This window comes from Juglans microcarpa x Juglans regia, chromosome 2D (assembly GCF_004785595.1).
Source record: "Juglans microcarpa x Juglans regia isolate MS1-56 chromosome 2D, Jm3101_v1.0, whole genome shotgun sequence".
Taxonomy (NCBI): Eukaryota; Viridiplantae; Streptophyta; class Magnoliopsida; order Fagales; family Juglandaceae; genus Juglans; species Juglans microcarpa x Juglans regia.
In genome coordinates, this window is record NC_054596.1 from 5,017,621 (window position 1) to 5,040,439 (window position 22,819).

The following is a 22,819-nucleotide window of genomic DNA, read 5'->3' on the forward strand; positions in this document are numbered from 1 at the left end:
GCTTTGGAGTTTGGACTCCCTCTCGAAACTAATGATCTAGAAGTAATTAAATAAATTATTAAGTTGTGTTATATGTATATATAATTTTATGTACAATATTAAATAATAATTTTATTTTTAATTTAAAATTTTTCAAATTTTAAAGTTTTCGCTATTAAGACTATCATTACATAGTTAAAATGTTAAATTATATATATACATATATGTGTATATATATATATATATAACATTTTTCCATTAAATATATTCCTTCTATATATAATATATAACTGTACGCGCAAGCGGGACTTCTCCATGATCCACGTGCGGATCAACGGCAACTGGATCGGGATAAGTTTGCTTCCCTCCAGCGTCCAGCTAATGGAATGAAGAAACGAGCGCTAACCGGACCGGCAGCCCATCTAGCATTCTTTCCACCCAAATCACACGCACAATTAGCACACCCTCCTAATTAATTGTGGATTTTACACTTTCTGTTTGCTTCGATACTTCTTCCCCTGCTTCTATCTTCCTTTTCAGTCGTAACGTTAATGTTCTCATATATAGCATTCTAATTACCTATGAAGATCACCATCATCATATGACAAATTTAATTCTCAACTGACAGGAAGTGGTAGCGTCCTACTAGATCCATCTCTTTGAAAATTTTGATCCTCCCAACTTCGTGAACGCCCACTAGTTTTATTATCTCCATCCTGATATCCTTTTTTACTTATCATTACTCTCTCACACACACACACGCTTAATCATAATCTTAAATAGAGAAATAATTTGTAAAAGCTCTACAAATCTCTCGCAAGTTTTTATAAAAAAGTAAACCTGAATTTAAAAAAAATGTAAAAAAAAATATTCTTTATTAGTAAAATCTATTCTTTCATAAAGAGCTTGTACGAGATTTATCTATTTAAAACTTGTATCTAGCATTACTCATTAGGTTCTGTTTGAACAGTGAGATGAGATGAGATAATTTGAGAATAATAATAAAATAGTTTAAATTAATCTGTTTTACTGGGTTTTGAAAAAAGAAAGAAAAAAATTGAATAAAAATATTATTATAATATAATTTTTAAAATATAATTTTTGTTTTGAGATTTAAAAAATTTGAATTAATTTTTTGTATTTTGTTTAGATTTTTGAAAAAATTATAATAATTAGATATATATAAAAAAGCTAAAGATTTAAAATTAATTAATTTTTTTAATATTTATAGTATTTAGATATTAGGTTGAGATGGGATCTTGCATGACGACGAGTACCTAATGTGTTCACCCTCCCGGGTTTTGAGTTGGACTACAGTGGTCATGCCCCGCGGGTCAACACATCCTTCATCACCTACCGAGTCCTTACAATGGATAAAGAGTTGCGGGCTCTCAAGGTAGCTAGCTGGAGCAAATTACTGGAAAACGACTTCTCCTGCTACGACTGTTAACATCACCGTAAATCTCAACTTCTTTTCTTATCCTTCAAATCTTATACCACCATTCCTTCGTCCTAACAATTCAAGTCTTGAAGCACGAAGATGGTGATTGGGAACTTCAAAGGACATATAGGTATGAAGGGGATAAAATTCAGAGATTCAACTTTGAAATGGCCTCTTAAATTTTGTTTAAAATATGACCAAGAAACTGTCATTGAGTTGGTCTAGTCTGAAGCTACCAGAAAATTGTGAATTGACCAGTAGAGGTAACGTAAAACATGCTTCCCCTTTGAAAATATCATTCGAACTTTAGACATTGCAAATTGTCATTTGGAAAATAAGACCATGTTCCAAATTGCAGTCGGCATTGCTCGAGGACTAGAGTACTTGCACAGTGGCTGCAGGACAAGGATTCTACATTTTGACATAAAACCTCATAAAATACTTCTCGACAAAAATTTTTGCCCGAAAATCTCTGATTTTGGCCTTGCTAAACTGTGCAAAACAAGAGAGATCAGTGTTGTGTCAATGATGGTCACCAGAGGAACTATAGGATATATTGCACCAGAAGTATTTAGTCGGACCTTTGGTGGAGTCTCTCATAAGTCTGATGTCTACAGCTATGGAATGTTGGTTCTTGAAATGGTTGGAGAAAGAAAAAAATATTGAAGGAGGAATCTCTGGAACCAGCGAAAAATATTTTCCACATGATGGTATTTATAAAAAGCTTGAACAGGGCGAGACTCTTGGTACTTGTGATGTTACAGGAGATGAAGAAGACATAATAAAAAAGATGATAATGGTAAGTTTATGACATTACAAGAAAAATATTTATTTGTGGTCAGTTAATTCTAGCGAAATGACTATTTACAATTAAAATGAATCTATTATAATCACAAATAATATTTTCGTCGCAATTAAATGATCACAAAAATCCATTTTTTTTTTTTTTTAGTGTGGTACATTCAGACCAATCCCTCAGATCGACCATCTATCGAAAAAGTTATAGAGATGTTAGAAGGTTCCGCTCTTCAGTCCTTACCATTTCCTCCAAAGCCCTTCCTGGATTCACCTCCAAGGCCACCTCTAGATTCTTCGACAACTTCATCGTCAATGCAAGGTTAATATGTTGTTATATTTTTATGGAAAAACTTAATTATAATATATGTTGGGCAGAGTGCAAATTGAAACTAGAGAAAGAAAATCATAAAAATAACAAGTTTGTTAGCTAGGTGAGATACACCTAATCCAATAAAATAGTCATAACGTTCATCTCCGATTGTGGGTTTTAGAAAATAATTCGAAATTCCACGGCTTCATGTTTCACAACAACCTCCACTGGAAAGAAACATCTTAACTTTTTTATGATTTTTGTTTTTACAGATGAGATGAGATGAGATGAGTTGAAATAAAAGTTAAAAATTAAATAAAATATTATTAGAATATATGTTTTAACATTATTTTTATTTTTAAAATTTAAAAAATTAAATTGTTTATTTTATTTTGTGTGAAAATTTAAAAAAATTGTAATAATTAAATAAAATGAAATGAATTGTGAAAATAGAGATCATTTTTCTGTTCACCGGAAAGAGGAAAAGGGCTGTGGGAGGAATATTTTTGGTTTTTAATTAATTTAGTTTCTAAAAATAAAATAGAAAAAATACATTATCTCTATTTTTTTAAAATAATCTTTTACAGGAATGCTAAAAATAAAATGGGCTAGATAGAAAATTATCAAATCGTGGCTACCAATCGAATATATTCGGTTCAAAAGCCCATCAAGTTGAATTTAAGGACGGTATCACTTCTCTCTTCCTGGCCCATTCATTAAACCGTCCAACTAGAGGTACGTCCGACGAGGTTCGACGTGGAGGGATCCATTACACACGTCAAACCTACAGCTTTTTAAGTCTTAATGAATGCTTGAAGAATAAGATAAGATAAAAATTTATAAATAATAATAAAATAATTTATAAATAATAATAAAATAGTTAAAATTATAATATTTAATTAGGTTTTAGAAAATAAGTGAGAAAAAATTAAATAAAAATATTATAAAGTTAAAATATTATTAGAATATAACTTTTTAATATTGATTTTGTAATTGAAAAAAGTTGAATTATTTTTTATGTTTTATTTGGAAGTTTGAGAAAGTTGGAATCATTAGATAATAATTAAATGAAAAACTTAAAAATTTGAAATTGAAAAGTGTTTATATCTGAGTAATGTTTGGAAATGAAATGAAACGAGATTAGATGAGATAAAATAAAATGAAACATATTGCCAAATGATCCCATTTTACTTATGGTTATTGAATTTGAAGTCATACGTCACTATAAGAAAACTACTTATTTGTAGCCAGTTATTACCTGTGAAAATAACTATTTCTTACTAAAATGAGTCTATTTTTATCGTAAATAATTAGTTACAAATGCTTATTTTTCTTGTAGTACGAATACTTTTGAAGGTTACAAAGCTCCTCTTATTTTTTCTCAGAATCTTATATCATCAGGTTCTGTATTTTAAGATGAAGAAAAAAAATTATATATATATGATCTATTCTAGTATAATAAGTGACTATTTAACTGTGAATAATAACTTTTATTTTTTCTGTTAACTTTTTTTATTTTTCCGTTAAATCCGTTAAGTTTTGTTTTACCAAAAAACCCTTAAAACTATTAATCATTTGACGTGTAACTCTATTGTAGAATTTAATGAAAGATCATATTTACCAAAAGGTCCTTAAGACCCTTGACCATTTGACGTATACCCCTCTTGTAGAATTTAATAAATGATCATGTTTTATCAAAAGACCCTTAATAACCTCGAGATTAGATACTTTGCTAAAATTTAAATTTTCTTTAATTTTATTTTTTATCTTTCTTTAACCTTATATTTTCTTCTTTTAGAAAAATAAGCTATTGATTTTTTTATTTTTTTTATTTCAATTATTATATCAGATACACTTTGGAAATAACGCACCGGGATCATTCCCGTGTATGTATATATATGGTGCATTATCAATATGCTTTCAGCTAACCGAATGGTACTGGGAATTATGAGGCCATTATTATTAGAAGGAAGGTGAAGCATTAATATAATATAATGGCGCTAGCTAGGTCGCCATAATTGATGTGTCATTATTACTTATAATTAGGCCCCTATCCAAAGGTATAAGCCTCAGCATTAATGATTCACCAAAATTCACCCCTTGTAATCGAACCGATTAATGGTACCTCAATTTCAACGCCACCAAGTTTTAGGTGAAAATCTTACGAGTTACGTGTATAAATACAACCCCCCTCTATAACACGAATTTCCGATCGAGTCAATATCATAAAATCCTCGTAAACTTTATAAATATATTGTGATAAAATTCTTATATTCTCAAATAAGTGAATATATTATATGAGAAAATCTACTCTAAAGCCGATCTAGGCTCTAACACCCCACACCAGCTGATGTGGCTGATCGGATTTAGTGTAAACGATCTACTTGCTTCGAGTTAGAGCCCCTATCTATTCCTGCCGAATCCCCTCCTCCATGAAGAGACGAATCCCCCATGAACAACGACGCGACGCGAATACCACAAAGCACCAAGATGCGAACACCAGGACGTGACCAAGCGATTTCGTCTCCCCTCCGAAGCATCTCAGACGGCACACGGCTCTCCTGAGTGAGCATCTCAGGCGGCACGAATCCCCCACGAAAGAGGCGACACAAACACTTTACCTGGTAAAATCTCTAAAATCTACCCCATTCATCTGCGAATCCATCTCCACATAAGAAGCTACTCTATGCGAATCTCTCCCTCTCCATCTACGAATTTCATAATCTTCTCCTTCGTCTTTATCAATCTGCCCCGAAGAAACCCTAAACGCAATGTGCCGTTCTACCAAAATAATTAGACTATATTATGAAATTTTCCTTAATTATGTGTTGTTTGAACTAAAATGATCTTATTTTTCTTTATAATGCAACTGCCAAGAGATTCTGTAACATGAAATGGGTGACCCAAAGAAGCTTTTAGTCTTGCAAGTGTACGTAGCAAATTTGATCAAGGTATCTAGATTGATATTATCCGCTCCCTATGTTTAGGTGATTGCAACAGTGGGTTTTGAGTTTTGTAAATGCCGGCTGACGACAGAAGGCACGCGGACGACGGACAAATGCCACTGCAAATACCCAACAATCGTCAGAATGGGTAACTTAAAAAAAATGGGAGGGAGAGAGCCGTTGCAACACTTTACCGGGTAAACAAATGCCACCGTGAATCCCGTGACGACGGCAGATGGACTATGGCAGACGAGCGGTGAGAACGAGCGAGAGAGGCGATGCTGAAGTTGGAGGGAGAAAATTCGAATGGATTTGGGGAAGAAGTCGACGAGTTAATCTGTGAATAAAACGGGCGCGTTTTACTGTAGCAAAAAAAAAATCCACATAAGCGGTGTGTGGTGTTTGTTACTGTGTAGGCTTCACTGTAAGAAAAACAAATATTTTTAATGAAAATGACTATTTACAATAAAAAAAAATTATTTTAACAGAAAATAATTATTTTTATAAAAAATAAATGATCACAAATAAACAATTTTTTTTATAGTGTCATCCACATTATTTAAATTGTAAAATTTGATTAAGAAATTCAACAAATATCTTAAATCTTTTACTATTCATAAATGGAGAGTGAAAATACTCCGCTTAATGAGATCGAGAATAATTATAAAAAAAAAAAAACCACTAATATTTATTTTTATCTTAATCGACATGCATTAATGCCAACAATATTTTATGTAAGTTGACTTACTTGTAAACATCTCATCGTCAGGATGCAAAGAGTGGGAGAGCGGCAATCATTTATAGGCTTTTTGCCAGTACTGGTTTCACCAAAACGTTTGCAAGGAGTGGCTATCAATAGCGGGTACGTACGTACGTGGGACACATGGAACTATTAGATGATCAGGCAGTATGGATCCAAAACAGCGCTAGCTAGCTAGCAGTTAGCTGCTTGCAAATCTTGTTAGTTGTTAGCTGTTACTCTCTTAGCTTTTAATTTTTTCATCCATTAATATCCTGAATAATAAGCAAAAAATTCATGCACATTACAATCCCATATTATTTGTCATTGTCAATGTTCTCCTTCCACGTCACTGGAAACAACGCAGGCCCCACCACTTTGGCCCTGGCAGCAGATCGAATAATTAATAAAGTTTCCTAGACCACATACATACCTTACCTGAGGCCTGTTTTTGGTGCTTAAAACTCGGACTCCGTCTATATTTGAATCGATCTCCTCTCCGCCAGTTCAGTTACCGGCCTGTATGATCTTTTTGTCGGTTTCAATCTCCAACTCTCAAGAATATTTACCCCAATTTGGAGTTTTTTCTCTCCCACCTTTCGGAGCTTATAATTTCTATCCCGTTTTGTTTTTCATCGTAGGACCATATAATATTTCTCAGGTTTGCATGTTTTTCAAGCCTTGGATATGAATTCCGGAGATGTCAGTCATTTCCGCCCTAGAATTCAAAGTTCTTTATGATATTCTTTTATGGCTGCTCAGACTTTGAATTTGTAGACTTTGATAGGTTTCACTCCTTTATTGCTTTTAAATTTTTACGTTGCAGATAAAACGTCAACCTTGTCAGAACTTTTTTCCTCCAAACTAGTCATGTAGTTTGGTATTCTTCCGTTCAGACGTCTATTGTTGAGTTTCTGTCATTTTTGGCTTTCTCAAGAAATGGCAATTAACCTATACTCCGAAAGCTCTAATACGGCTACGAGTCCTAGGATTTCTTTTTCTCATGATTTTTGCCAATTCGATGTTGTACCTGTTGAACGCCGCCCTCTTCGATCAAACTCCTCGGGTTTGGGCTCGAGCATCGATTTCGACTTCTGTGTTCACGAGAGTTTCGATCAAGAGTCTTCTTCTGCAGACGAGCTTTTCTCTGATGGGAAAATGATTCCTACTGAAATCAAGAAAAAGGTGAACGCTCCCTCAAAGCAAAGGGATCAGTACTGCGGTTCTCATCCTCCAATGCCCCCACCACGTGCTGTTAGTGGTGAAAGTTCAAAGCAAGAAAGCGCCAAGGAAAGCAAGACTACGAGTAATGAAGCGGATGAGAAGCAAAATTCCAAGTCATTTTGGCGGTTTAAACGTAGTAGTAGCTGTGGCAGTGGATATGGTAGGAGCCTGTGCCCATTACCGGCACTTCTGTCGCGGAGCAACTCAACAGGATCTGCAGCAAATCTTAAGCGAGCTCCATTTTCGAATGATGGTCAAAATTCTAAGCAGAGTTCTCAGAAACATTTATCAACAAAAGCGTCACGATCTTCTGTTTCAACGAGTTATCCAAAGCCTCCATTGAAGAAGGGTCATGGAGCATATGGTAATGGTGTTGGGATTAATCCCATTTTAAATGTTCCTTCGGCTAATTTATTCGGCTTAGGTTCAATCTTCTCCAATGGCAAAGACAAGAACAAGAAGTGATTGATCACCTTAATTTGCTCTAATGATATGATCGATAATTCCTGCTTCTAACTAACTTTTGCAGATTGTGTGGATTGAGTCATGATCATCTTTAATTTCCTTTATGTTTCTTGATAGTCCATGTGATTAAGAACTTAAAAATACATCTAGAATGTGAAAGAGTAATCAGTTTATCGAGAAAACAAATAGATAAAGAGGTCTATGTGATGGAAGAGACAAGGAACGGCATAATTCAAGCGCACATGCTTTGGAACACTAGATGACAGGTAACGGTTGCTTTCATGGCTGTCCCATGCTGTTCTTCTTTATATGCTTTTGGTCTTTGCTCACACATGGTGTACAAGCTGCTTTGATTTGGTTCCCCTTATCACTAGCTCTTTACTTGAAGAATAAAGACTAGGATTAGGTACGTACGTAGTCGATCGGTTGTAAGCGAGGAGTGTTTGAATATGAGAGATGATGCATATATTTGTTTTCTATTGTTCTTGTTTTGACTGGTTTTCTAATAATAATGACTTCTTTCCTCTTACTGATTTGCTGTTTAAGTACGTACGTTACCATTTTTGCACCAGATGATCATCAGCTATATATTAATTACTACATGAGTGGCCTTTCTCATATGATGATGATCATGCGAACTTTTGTCTCCTTTTTGTTATCCAAATTAATTATGTAGCTCATAAACAAGCCCTATATGTTTGTCTTTGGATCATTTGAGACCCACAAATATTATAAAGTGAATTCCCCCAAATTAATTCATACTTTTATATATATATGAAACCTAGAACCTGTCTGAAAGAAATTATTAACATCATTTGTTAGAACAGAAGTTACACATTTGATGAAAGGGAGGAAGGACAAAAATAGAAACGCTTGGGGTTATTAGATTTTTTTGTTTTAAATTAACCATCCTAATGATCTTCTGTAATTTTTCTGTACCTTGGTAATCCTAGATTTGAGAGGAGGAAGTTTGCAGAGGGTACGTACTATATATATAAAGAGACCACATGGAAGGATGGGTGGTTGAGAAAGACTTGATCATGTGACCTGCTTTAGGACAATAGGGGTCCCTTGCATCATCATGGTTGTTCTATCCTATATAATATATAATATATTCTCCTCTTTTTTCTTTGGTTTATATTCTCCTGTTTATTTCTTTAAAACTCCCACTTGCTGTGCATGCCTGATTCCAGTTCCCTTCCTATATACTCATTTTTTTATGGTTTTTTATGCTTTTCTATTTCTGCAAAATCAATTGGTTATTTCGACTACACATACACACCAATAGGGCACATTAATTTTGTTTTATAATTCTTTATTCTTTATTTTTTCACCTTCGTTGTTGAGGAAAAAGTAGTCATGGTTCTACCACGCAGTGGTGTTGGGAGAATATAAGACATGTTAGTTGTACTGGTCCCATGCATAGTACATGGTCCTACGCTTCAAATCAATTGGAAAACCAGGGAACATAAATGGTGACTACCTGGATATATCGCTGGAATATAATATATATATATATATAGGACTTATATCTTCCTAAAATGTTTATTTGCATCCAGCTCCTAATTACTCGGGTTAGCTGAATGTAACTGATACATGTGTACATATTGAGGTGACCAGCCTTAATTATATATAATAAAAGGTACAATTTCGTGGATCCAATATTGATCAAGAAAAAGATTGCTTTCAGGAAAAATAAATTATAATTATAATAAAATCCATATATTACAATTGCAAATAAAACTTGTCATGATATCACGTGTGTCATGCAATATAGCCAAGATCGAAGACTAATTTCCAGATGAATTAACGAAAATCGGCACCTTCGAATTAGAAGGATGGTTCTGGCTGACGTCCTTAAGCACGTCATGTATGTACATCAGTTACACCCTCGGTATAATTAGGACCCACAATCCGGAAAGGATAAACCGCTGAAGAACATCTCAAAAAAGAGCTAGCCGCTGATCTATGGGAAAAGAACTCATGAAAAATGGTACAACTAATTAAAACAACGAAATTCTCAGTATTCTTAATCAAATGGAAACATTAGAAGAAGCGAATTAAAAGGCTATATATACATGAGTACCAGTATGTACCAGTACCTCTATCTATATCTTCGATCCAATACATGCAATAGGCTTCGCGTCATGCAAGCTTTTCGCCCACAATATATATTATATGCAAGAGGAAGATGGTAGTATATGCCATATATAGTCATTCATCATATAGTTTCGTAAATGCTCTGAACAATAAAAAGAAAATTAGTTAGTATTTTAACCATTCATACGTTCGTGTATTATATTGAAAAAGACTGAACATCTTTTAGCTAGCTAGGGACCATCATGTGCTTTTTGTGTGCGTGTGTGCGTGTGTGGGCATTGTCCAAGAGATGCACCGTGTTACGTACTACTCCGACTATATATGATTCGAAGGATATTATAATCAATATCATGGATTGATTTGTCATTTACATATGCAACCAGCTCGATCTAGCTCCGAGTATTTGGAAACAGTGAAAGCTAGGGACTGGCCATTCAGCGATCGAGACGTTGGCGGTGCTACTTGTCCTTTTACATACCTCTTACCTCCCTCATGGGTAGCTGAGATCAAGAGTAGTGGTACTGTGTTTTCTGTTTTATGCTGTACGTAATTGGTTTCTTTAGAATTGGAAGCACTCAATTACGCCAATTAAATAATTGCATTACAGCAAGTATATATATATATATATATATATATATATACACACACGCACATACAAGAAGCCGAAGGGCGAGGAAATTGGCCGTGTATCGAGATTGTATTCTGAAATTAAAGGGAAGCAGTAGATCATATAATGTTGCAAGTCACATGACCTGACCGATTACAACGTACGTACATGACAGGCAACCATTGCTTTCATGCCGCCATGGTTGTCTCCTTTTTGGTGTTTGTTTGCACATGGCGAATAGACACACACAGAGACCTTTATCATTTTGGTTCCCTATCTGAAATGTTGCTACAATTTTGCTTGTAAGAGAAATGAGTTTCTTACGTTTTTGACTAGCTAATAATTAATTTGCTAGCTAGTACTCAGGGGCGGAACTATGTTGTAGGTTGGGGGCGGTAATTTTAAAAATTAGTCTTATATATTATATAATTATAATTTTAAGTGTAAATATTCTTAAAACATTTAAGAATGCTTTCCAAACACTCAAACACAAAGAATATCACTCAAATATCTTTAAGTCTATTAATATAATAATCTTGATTTGACATCTCTATCTCTCTTTATTTGCTTTTGGTATGTATTGTACGGTTTATTTAGTTTCATATCGATGATATCATATAAATTTTTCTTGTTTTTCTGAGCTTACATATATAGTTACACGATTTTTCTATTTTTTTTTCATTTGGATCATTCTCGACTTCATTAAATTTCTTGCCTATCATCTGTACATAATCTTCATTTACAACCTTTGATACGTTTTTAACCACATATTAATTAGTTAACTAGCTAGAAGTCTCAAGAGAGTTTATCTAATAGTTAAAACAAATCTGAAAGATTCTTGCATTTGAGAGGTAGCAAATTTATCTAGTTAGATGATTGATGAGACGTTTCTAGAGAGATAGAGAGTATGCAAAAAATTTATTTTCTTTTGTGAAGAATTTATTAGTTATTCACATGCTTTTTTTTGTTCACTTATTAATAGTAATTCAATTATACAATAAAAAATTTAACAACTTTTATATTATTAGATACATTTTCAGGTTTATTCTTAATCTATAAATTTTTCTTTAAGCTTAGAAAAATATAAGTAAATCGAGAAAAATTATATAATTTTATGACGTATAATTATTTTTTTATATAGTCACTTGCAAAAAGTATATATTACTTATGCTGACACATACCGCACATTTTGTCGATCGCCCACTCCCCAGACACCAAATCCTAGTTTCGACCCTGCTAGTACTTGTATTCGATCATTAACTATACCCCGGCCGGCCACTTATATGCTAAAAATCAATATATAGCAACGTAAATAGTTCCTAATTCACACAGAGTTTCAAGATAAAAATTAATTACTAGTTTTGGGAAGATTTACCGATCGATCGTATTGGCGGCCTTAAGGATGATGCGTTTTGATCAGATCAGGCGTCTAGATCAAGTAAAGATAATGGAATCGACACTTTTTGAAGACTTTATAGATCAGCTTTTATGTGGGGATATAACATAAAGTAGTATATATAATTACGATTGCTTGCTCTTTCGGTAGGAGGGAGGAGGCGATGCCCATCTTCAATCATTAGACCAGTAAATGGCCGGTACGTTATTCTCTCTTTTTCATCCTCCAGATCCACTTCTTGTTCATAATATATTTGCAGTACTGGAAAATCCAAGAATTTATTTACCTTGATGAGGCGAATAAATGGCCGATTTGATCAAAACTATAATAATACTACCATTTAATTTTATCGGCATTATTTCGCGCGGTATCTTCAATTCCCTTCCAAAAATTAAACAGTGAAAAAAGGATATCTATCAGAAAAGATGGATGTTATATTATATCATATGGATCGAGAAACTTCAAAAGCTACTTTTGCTGGTGGAGAACTCACATCATCTTTTTCTGAGCTGAAAGACAGAGACAAGAAGATAAAAAAAGGCCTTCGCTTTAATTTTAGACATGCAACACGTACGTACATGATGACTCATATATACGTCGGATCGAGTGATGATCACTGTAACAAGTTAAGAGTAAAGGCAATTCTAATTTCCATAGCCAGTCTGTCGTAAATTCTAGTAGTCTGCTGGCCAGGGAAGTTATTTACATGGGCCCTCGCTCGCTCGCTCAAAATTAATACTTGTATGGTACGATTCACCGAGTGGCCTACGTACGTACTCATCAACTACTGCTTCAATTTGTTTTGTCACATTCCTACAAACTGGTTCTTTTGTTTTTTTGTCGAAATGGCATCCACACATGATGCTTCTCCATCTTAATTATTACCCTATAGACGTTGTTGGTTCTGCTCCGGCCACCTCCATTTAATACCTCGAAATTAATATCGATCCATGCATGCATGCCTGCACAAAAGGATTGAGCCATGATCTTCTGCCATGCCCAATAAGAGGGTCCTGAAAGCTTTGAGTGCAGAGATCAGAGCGATGCTCTTGCATGTTTACCCAATTAAAATCCGCATGATTTGTTTGCTCTTTTTTTTTTTTTTAATTATGGAAAGGTTATTAATGAATACCCTGTTCATACGTCGACGTCTGTTCCATTCTCGTTTTCTTGGGAATTCTTTACTAATTTTGACTCCAGCCCACTGATATTTGAAAACTCCAAATTAAGTCCATTTTACGTTTGGATAGTGAATTATTTTTAGACATTCTGTGAAGAAAAAGAAATGGAAAAATATTGAATAGTAGTACTAAAAAACATGTATTATGAGCATATGAAGTATTCTTAGTATCAAAATTAGTCATAAGACATATTAATAATGTATTTTTAGTTGTTATCGTACCTTTATTTCATCCTATTTTTGTGCATACACTCTTGGTATTTTGGAAGCCTTCATTTTCTTCAAAGGAAAAGTGCAATAAAACTCCAGAAAATGGTAAAATTTGCAGATTAATTTATCCACATATATACCTTATCCCAAGTGCTAGAGTTATCACTTACTTAGAACATTGGTATTGGACTTATCAAATGAGTGTCATCTTTAAAATTTGATAAATTTTTGTTTAAAATCACTGCATTAGATTCAGCATACACTAAAATCTTCAACTTTGAGCTACAATATATTTAAGTTCATCTTCAAATTAAAGACTAATTGTTCACACTTTATAACCATTATTTTATTTACTTAAATTATTGTTTCCCAATTTTGACAATATATTTAAGTTGGGAAACAATAATTTAAGTATCAAATTAAATTATTAATTAACATATAGTTAGTGTAATTGTAAAATATGAAAAAAAAAATATATATTAAAAATATTATTATTAAAAAATAATATTATATTATTATTTTTATTAATCTAATGGTTAATTCAATATGGAGTTATGGCTGTGGAGGTTTTGGATTTATGAAAAATATGTACTTTCTATCAAATTTTAGAAATAAATTTGATGAAATCAATGCCAATGTTCTAATACCATCATGAAAACATTAAGGGCTGGTTTGGTTATACAAAACCAAATTATTTCATCTCATTTTATCTTATATAATCATTATAATTTTATCAAACTTCCACGTAAAATATAATAAATAATTCAATTTTTTTTAAATTTTAAAATAAAAATAATATTATAATAATATTTTATTTAACTTTTAACAAAACATGTAATCTCATCTCATATGAATTGTGTAACGAAACGAGGTCTAAGAGCATCCTCATTGGCTTGGCCAAATCTATCTTTAAAATTTAACCAATATCACATTTTTTACATTTGTCTATTCCATTTAAATTCAATCCACACATTAGATTATCCATTCACTCTCTATATAATAATAAAATATTATTAATTTAATAATTTTTTTATTTAATTTAATTTTATCACATTTCACATCTCTACCAATTAAATGTTAATAATAATTATATTTGAATTAAATTAATATTAAAAAATCATATTTTCAAAAGTCATTTAATGTTAATAATAAAAAATATTTGATTAAACTCATCTAAAATCCTATCTAAATTTCTTAATTACAAATTAAATAGTATTTTTGCTTAGAGTGAGAAATTAATATTTTAATATTTGTCTAAAATAAAAAATTAGTATTTTAATGTTTAGTGAATCAATTGTAATTCTCAATCTTTGACTAACTACTGTAGTAAAAATCTAAATTATTTTAGACTTGCCCAATTTAATATGAGATGTTTCTTACATCAATTATATAAATTTTAGCTAAGAGTACTTCAAATACTCTCAAACAATCTCACTATTATTCTTTATTTTATTATTAATTTTTACTTTTTTTTTTACTATTCATTATTTTTTAAATACTTTTTATTATTTTTTAATATTTTATTATTAATATTTTATTATTATTTATAAATATTCTCAATACTTATAAAGTATTATCACTGCCCTAGCTTAGCCAGCAAACATATCAGCATCGCGCATTTGGTAATTGGTCGGTAGATTTGATAAAGATATATATCGGATTCTGCTGTCGAATTGACTTTCAGTAACCCGTCATAAATTTGATAGGGAACATGTTTTTTCGGGTTTGTTTTCTTCGCACTTTTTATTTTTAGTCCACACAACTTACCACACTCATTAACATTACTATTTTGGAAGATAAATACTTTTGCATTCAAGATATTTTATAAAATAAAATTCATAAATTACATGATGTGATATTTTATAATTTAATATATTATATAAAATTATATTAATTTATAAATTTATTTTTATGTGATCTACTTGTAACGTTAACAATTTTCTTTGGAATTACTTCCACGAATAAAACTGAGTTTGACAATTAGGTTTCATGTTGGTTTGTTTTCTCATTATTATATTAAACTTGATGGAAAAAAACAATATTTTATTAATTTTATATTATTTTAGTTCCTTTAGGTTTTCATATTTTATTTCTTTTTTAGTGAATCTTGTCCTCCTAATCGTTATTAAAAGACATCTAAGCAAACCCCACGTGCAAAAAAAAAAAAAAAAAAAAAAAAAACCAATCTGGATGTGTAATAAGTACAAGACGTTCTATAGGAAAACATCGATCTTTTTCTTTAGTTTGTAGTTTATTGTATTTTATTTTATAGAAAGACAAAAAAGGTAGAGTTGGGTCAAAATTGTTTGGTCTTTACCGTCCGTATTTAGAAGAGGCACTGCTTGGTCCAACTCTCCCTGCTGTCAATGTAGAAAAAAAAGGTTCTCCTTTATCCTAATAAGGACAACATTTACCTCGATTTGTCACTAGTCAGCACCCTGCCTTGCTGGCTAGCTTATTACATAATCACGTGTGACTTTTAAGCATAGCATAACACTACCTTTGGTGCTGCTACAACTAGAAGCTTTACAGCAAGAAAGACTGGAAAGAAGTTGGACTAGGATCAAGGATGTATAGTCAATTAGTTTGAGGGAGAGAGGAGTTTGAAACCCCATTCCCGTGATCTGAATTCCACCTTAGTTATAGTACAAAACCCAGATTTCCACAGTGAGAAAAACTCTGCAATACAAGTTTTTTTTGTACTTTTTCAATGAGACTGATAAAAGAAAAGGGGTAAGATTCTTGAACCAAAATTAATGTTTTCAGAGTAACAGTTTGAGTCAAAACAATGTGCTATGAAGCACAGCATCTGTACAGGTAAAACAGTATTAGAAGAAGATTCAAACACGGTATAATCAGGATTGGGAGCTTATGGGGGACATCTGCTTGGAACAGCTAACATTGCAACCTCTACTGTCCAAAACAGATGCGTTTCAACAACTAATTGAAATTGGTGAATTGTTTTGTGTCATCTTTAGTCTTATTAAAATAATGAATATAAGATTAATAGGTAAAGACATGTATGGCATATTAATGAGTGCAATTGCATGAATACATGTACGTGACCTCGTAAGCCTAAAAGGATTTTACTTTTTGAAAGTAGACGCTCCCTAAAGCTCGAGAAAAAAATATAGCAGGCAGACGTAGACACAACGGCATTAGCCGGCAATTTCTCTTCAGCTCAGACACCAAACTCGGATTTTGTCCTTAATTATGATTTAAATACATATAAAATAGCAGCATCGAATTATTTATTTAATTCACTGTGGGTGTTGACCAATGCTCGGGTGCGTGTGGGGGGCCCTCTCTGTCATTGCTACGCTCTCCTTATCCCACCCACACGGCACACCTCCCCCCTCTCTCTCTCTCTCACACACACTTCGGAGTTCGGACCACTAGACTCTCGGTTCTTTGGCACACGGCCTCGAGCTTCTTCAATCTATAGGGCTTTGCGAAGATACGTCTAAATCATGTATCGGATTCCATTCTTCTGTATTCGTCATTCTTTCACTTTCTAGATCGTAGACAATCTTTGTTTCTCTCTCCCTCTGAGTTTTGTTCTGCGGATAGCTTTTTCGACTCTGGTCGTTGTTGCGTGCAGCGATGTAGACAGAGTTACTACCAGTGACCGCTCTCGCTGCCTCTCTCTTTCTACCGTTCTCTGCGCGCGCTTCTCTGCTTCGGGGAGAGTGCGTCGGTCGTCTCTTTGCTGGCTCCTTAAGCGTTGCTTTCCTGATTCAGCTTTATTTGCTTTGTTGCTTACGTTTGGCATTGTTATTTTCATTATTTCTGTATGGAAGGTTCCTTTTTTAGGATTTCTGCTCTCGCTGGATCAGCTCTGGATTCCTAGACTCTTTTGGAAGCTTAATGCTGTTTCTTCATAGACAGTGAGAGACGTTCTTGGGTTTCAGTGATTTTCTTTTTTTACGACAATGCAGGATCCAGCTTGAGAAATTTGGGGGCTTTTGTGGGTTTTTTGGGTGTTTATGAGTGGTTGAGAGGGGTTTGTGTCTTGTCCTTTAGGGTTTATTAATTATTGGAGAAATGAATGAGAATCCGGGGAAAGCGTCGTCGTGTTTGGCCATTACTGCAGAGAAGCGGACGCATAGGCCTGGTGGTTGTGTTGGGATTTTCTTTCAGCTTTTTGATTGGAACCGGAGGTTCGCCAAGAAGAAGCTCTTCTCCAGGAAGCTGCTTCCACCAGGTCACTCCTTTATCCATCGAACAAACCTCATATTGCTTCATTATTTCTCGCTTTATCGCTTCTCCTTCACTCTCTGCTAAAGCAAACAATCATACAAATTTTCCATTTGATTATAAAAATAAAGCTTAATTTTTTTTATTTTTTTGGTTGCATTAGTTCGTGCAAAACAAGCTTCTAAGAAGTTTAAAGGGGATGAGAAGATGCCCATTTCCAAGCTCCATTTGGTATGCATTTTTCTTTGTAGAAATATGGGTTGCTATTCATGTTGTCGTCTTTTGCGTATTTTATTTTTGTTCTGCCTCTCTTCTACTTGTAAAGTAAAGCTTTATTTTTTCTTTTGTAATTGGGTATTCTGGTTGTGTTTGCATACTAGATTGCTGATGAAAACAGTGGGGGTTTCCCAAATGTGAAGAAAAATGGGAATCGTAGGGTAGATTTCGATAAAAAGCATGAAATGCGGGCTCCGGGTTTGGTTGCTAGGCTAATGGGTCTTGAATCCATGCCAGCTGTGCATCGAGATAAGCCTAAGAAACCCTCATTCTCTGATAGTTATGTTAATGGAGAGGAGAAATTTTTGGCTAGTCCCGGTAGGTTTGATAAGGGGGAGTTGAATTTGGGGAAGGGAGGAACCAAGCAGGAATCAAGGCCTCAGAAGCTTCAAAAGACTGGGCCGTTTGAGGGACGGGCAGTGACTAGGTTTGGAGCTGAGGCATTACAAATTAAGAGTGTTTTGTCAAGGTCAAGAAAGCATCATAATCATCACCCAAAGCTTGCTTCTCCATTGAAGGGTCCTAGGATTTCCTCTGGGAGGAATGTGTCTCAAAGCTCTCGGTTAATTGGCGCAGCTACTAGGATTTTGGAACCAGGCCTGCAAGCTACCAGCAGAGCTAAATGCACTCTTACTTATTCAAGTTCTGTGCATCATTCTCCCACGGATGAGATTGAGACAGAGAGAATGAGCTTTATGTCACTGGATTCATCGAAGCAATCTAGTTATAATGCGGGCTCAACCCAGCATTTGATGGGGCAGGCATCTTGTAAAAATTGTGGTAATTTAGTGGCCTACGAACCAAACGTTGGGGAAAATCCATCTGCTTTTTTTGCTTCAAATTTTGTCAATGCCTCTACTCGGGACTCGGGATGGAGTAAACCAAGGGCACCAGAATCCTCCCATGAGCAAGAAAGAGAGGCGGCTTTTCATAGAAGCAAGGTCCAGGATGTTCCTTTTGCTGCTAAATCAAAAGAAAGTTTACGAATCCATTATGAACCAATTGCAGAAAGACTGCCTCTATCTCAAGAAGGTCAACAACAATTGCGTTTATCGTGCCAAACAGGCAAGCCTAAAAATGACGAATCATCTTCCGAAGTTTTCAAGCACAGGATGCAAACAGAGGATCATATGTTGCTAGGGAGGGACAGGATTCCACCTAGGGCTAAAGTTAGTAATCTACAGGGCCAAAGAGTCTCATCAGCTGGAAATACCAAAGATTTTGTTGCTTTGAACCGAAGTCTAACTGGTCGAACTAGGCCGAAGCTGCCTACCAAGGTAGACAATTCCAGGCTTGACGTAGGAAAGAAGGCTTGTAATGGAAGGGATGGTTCCTTACCACAATTAAGGACTCCAGTGCGGAAAAGGAGAACTATAAATTTCAGTGGGCAAACTGAAAGCCCAGGTTTTGTCAGTCCGAAGATTGCAAAAGAGAGAAATATTTGCACTGATGCTTCGACTGGAAAAGGCATGCGGCTTAATGCTCACTCCATGAACCGAAATGGTGTCAGTAGTAGATTAACTGGTCAGGGAGATGAAGAGAGAGCCAATGGAAATAAGGAAACTGATATTATTTCTTTTACTTTCAATTCCCCTGTAAGGCACAAGACTGTAGTTCCAACCAAATCGGAAGAGAGAATAATAAATGAAGATGAAAATCTATCTTTTCAAAAGCCATTGCCATTGAGAAGAGATGCTTTAGGGATTCTTCTGGAACAAAAATTGAAGGAATTAACTTGTCAAGAAGATGATGAATTGACAAAGGGTGCTCCAGTGAAGACATCTTCTGCTATGATTCTGCAAGAGTTAATATCTGCCATGACAGCAGGGCAGCCTTGCTTTCAAGATGGTCATATTTTCAATAATGATAAAGCTTTCGAGGTACTTGCATTGCTACCATCTTTTCCAACTTTGGTTTCTGTAGTTTCAACCTGCATTGCTTTACCACAGACGGACACTCTTTACTGTTATAGCCATGAAAAATTCTACTCATCATCCCCACACCACACATCACACATGATTTTTTAATTTTTTTCTCCCTTACCAAATGAGTGGTATATGGATGATGAGTAGAAGAACTCAATTGGTTTAGGAGGAATAAAACAAAAAAATATTAAAAAATAAATAAAATTAAGTGTGGTGTGTGGGATGAATAGTAGCAAAGCTCTATAGCTATTCTACCCACACACCCGGAATGACAAAATGCATTATTATTTTAGCTGGAATCGTTACTACCATATTTGGCTTTTATGTCAATGTATGCATGAAGAGATACCATTAGAACACTTGTTTCAACCTGCATGCCTAAAAAATTGTCTTTGTTCGAAACTCTTCTGTCTGAATCATTACAGTAATAATGTATCAGTGGTAAAATTATTTTTTACTAAAAAACAGTATTATGGAAAAAAATGCGAGTATTTTGTAATTATAGTAGCAGAGTTCACTTTCAACTTGTCTATTAAATCTTTATTCCTATGTAATATTTATTCTAATTGTCATGTCTGTATGACTGTACCTAATCATACTCTGTATGAAAGGTTGTTATTTGCTGTAGGAGACGGCATTAGTTGGTGCTCCAACTTTCTTATTAGAATTGAGAATAAAGATTAGTCATATTTGGTTATATTGCAGTGAATTCCTTACATCATGCCAATTTCATTAAAATATCGGGTAAAGATTAGCGTGCTTTATCCAGTATTTCAAATTCCTGGCAGTTGCATTTTTATGCAATTGAATGGATTTTAAATTGAAAACCTTTAAATCTTTAAAAAGGATTTGCAGGTGGAGACATCTGAAAATAAAATCTGTAAGTATTATTGATTATAATGATTTGAGTAAATAAAATTCTTGGATTGATAAATGATTTAATGATCATTCCTTTCTGTTCCCCTTAGAACTTTTGGGAGGTTTGTGAGAACTATTAACTGATTCCCCACCAGGATGCAACGTTAAAGCTGGACACCTATTAGTATGTGAAGCTGGATGCCAGTGCTTCCTCAATCATTTGGGAACATGTATGTGGATACGATTCCCATGGTGATTCCCTACAAAAATCCAAAAGGGACGATCACACTTTTTCCTTAACATCCCATAGCCTAATTTATGATTTTCACAAAGACCATCATTATGGTAATTCTCTCTGAGCAATATATCTTTTACGGTAAGATGAAAGGAGTCACATGTCAAAAATAGGTTAGCATGGAGCATGACAGTCAGGGACATATCTGAAATTAAATGTCAAATTTGGACCAGACTGGAAAATGCTAACAATTAGTTTTTATTTGTTCCTTTCTTCAGCTAGGTTTTCCTTGCTGATTTGGAAGATTTTGATATGTTTGTATGATTGTTTAACAGCTTGCTTTCAAGTCTAACTGTTATTGATCCTTTTATTTATTCTCTTGGATCTTCTGCTATTGTTGAGCGAATTGTGTTTCAGCAATCATTTATTCCTAACAAGTGCAGTTCTCTTGTTACTTTCTTCAGACTAAAGCAGAGATGGAAGGATTAGTTGGAAGCTCATGTCAGAGTCATCATCTTAGCCCTGGATCTGTTCTTGAAGTTTCATTCTCTTCTAGTAGTCTGGATGAAAGCCCAGGTAAAAGAAAAGACAAAAGAAAGTCAAATTACATTCTAGAGAACGTTGAACAAATATCTTTTTAAATCTGCTTCAGGTTGACTGATTTCTGGAATAAATTGTTAAAATGCATCCTTTTCTTTCCTATAAATATGGTTTCAATTTCTTCCTGTTTCATTTTCTGTCTCCAATCGTTGCAGTTCCAGGGCATAGGTTGTGCCCCAACTCCATGGATTATTCCTATAATCAGTTACAACCACTGGAATTCGATGCTGATCTTTTGGATTCCGCAACCTCATCTGATAAAGAAAGGACAGATTGTGAGATGGTCGCTGATTTTGTCAGAAATGTCGCCAAAGTATTGGATACCATGAATCTTACTGGGGCTGGGCTGATGGGAATTAAGGTCTCTCAAGCAAAGGAGGTAATCTTGAATTCTGAACTCTTATTTGGAGGTGCAACCCCACATACCTTAGACGGAATGAAAGGCTTTCTTGTTAGTCCCCATCTCCTTGATGAACTTGAATCTTTTGCTCGTGCTGCGTGGACAAATTACATTGGCTTTATTGGTTTGGAGGATACCAAAGAGGGAAATCACCTTCGGAGACTTCTTTTTGACATGGTCATAGAATGTTTAGACTCAAAATATGGTCGATACTGCAATTCTGGATTCAAGACATGGTCTAGATTGCCATTATGCATGAGTAGGGATAAGTTGGTTTTAGATGTTGCAGAGGAGGTTAGGAGGTGGACTGATTTGGTTGGGATGATCCCAGACGAGATAATAGAATGGGAGATGGGTCATTCCTTAGGGAAATGGACGGATTTTCATATGGAAGTATTTGAGACTGGTGCTGAAATCGATGGGGACATACTTCAGTTTTTGGTTGAGGAAATTGTGATGGACCTGTTGGATGACAGTTCAGGTCCCTTCTGAATTTCGTATGGGCCCTACTATTTTTTGAGTTCTTTTCCATTGGGGTAATGTGACTCACCAGAACTTCTATATGTTAATTGAAGCAAGAGTTTGTTAATTGTTGTACAAATTAATCAATGACATTTATTGAAAGTGCCTACTGGATTGAAGATTAGCACTGTACATGCCTTCTTGAATCTAACTTATCTTGAAAATAGCCACGCAGTCTGTAATGGTTTTTTTTTTTTTCGTCAGTGGTAATAAAGTATTATGAGGTGAAAATCCCCTCTATGTCAAGAAGCATGCTTGTCTGGATTATTGGCTGTTTGTACTTATTGTCTGACCGTGATTTGTTGTTCGGTCAAAAGGATCTCTTTTGTTGTTCAGTCATGGTTACTTTTGCAATGATTAACCAGGTTTCACTGGTCTGCTATCTTCAAAAAATTCACAATGTTTAGGATCT

General features: G+C 34.4%; 2 protein-coding genes and 1 long non-coding RNA gene across 3 annotated transcripts; all 3 read left to right on the forward strand.

The window, feature by feature from the left end:
* Positions 1–6,637: 6,637 nt before the first annotated feature.
* Positions 6,638–8,430, forward strand: LOC121250937. The gene is made up of 2 exons (XM_041150201.1): positions 6,638–6,914; positions 7,039–8,430. The coding sequence occupies exon 2, from the start codon at positions 7,152–7,154 to the stop codon at positions 7,899–7,901; it is 750 nt and encodes a 249-aa protein (XP_041006135.1). The 5' UTR covers positions 6,638–6,914; positions 7,039–7,151; the 3' UTR covers positions 7,902–8,430.
* Positions 8,431–10,657: 2,227 nt separating this feature from the next.
* Positions 10,658–11,935, forward strand: LOC121250458. The gene is made up of 2 exons (XR_005937791.1): positions 10,658–10,932; positions 11,849–11,935. It is a non-coding gene; the product is annotated as an uncharacterized LOC121250458 (long non-coding RNA).
* A 4,762-nt stretch (positions 11,936–16,697) lies between these two features.
* Positions 16,698–22,742, forward strand: LOC121249829. The gene is made up of 5 exons (XM_041148638.1): positions 16,698–17,598; positions 17,755–17,822; positions 17,972–19,747; positions 21,350–21,461; positions 21,641–22,742. Exons 1-5 carry the CDS (start codon positions 17,439–17,441, stop codon positions 22,375–22,377), a joined length of 2,853 nt encoding a protein of 950 aa, XP_041004572.1. The 5' UTR covers positions 16,698–17,438; the 3' UTR covers positions 22,378–22,742.
* The last annotated feature ends 77 nt before the right edge of the window (positions 22,743–22,819 follow it).

Bases quoted from the DNA above. Each gene is read 5' to 3' on its own strand.
- LOC121250937 (XM_041150201.1), top strand. From the start codon at position 7,152: ATGGCAATTAACCTATACTCCGAAAGCTCTAATACGGCTACGAGTCCT.
- LOC121249829 (XM_041148638.1), top strand. From the start codon at position 17,439: ATGAATGAGAATCCGGGGAAAGCGTCGTCGTGTTTGGCCATTACTGCA. The intron at 17,823-17,971 runs GTATGCATTTTT...TTTGCATACTAG, and splicing joins CCATTTCCAAGCTCCATTTG to ATTGCTGATGAAAACAGTGG. The intron at 19,748-21,349 runs GTACTTGCATTG...TACTTTCTTCAG, and splicing joins ATAATGATAAAGCTTTCGAG to ACTAAAGCAGAGATGGAAGG.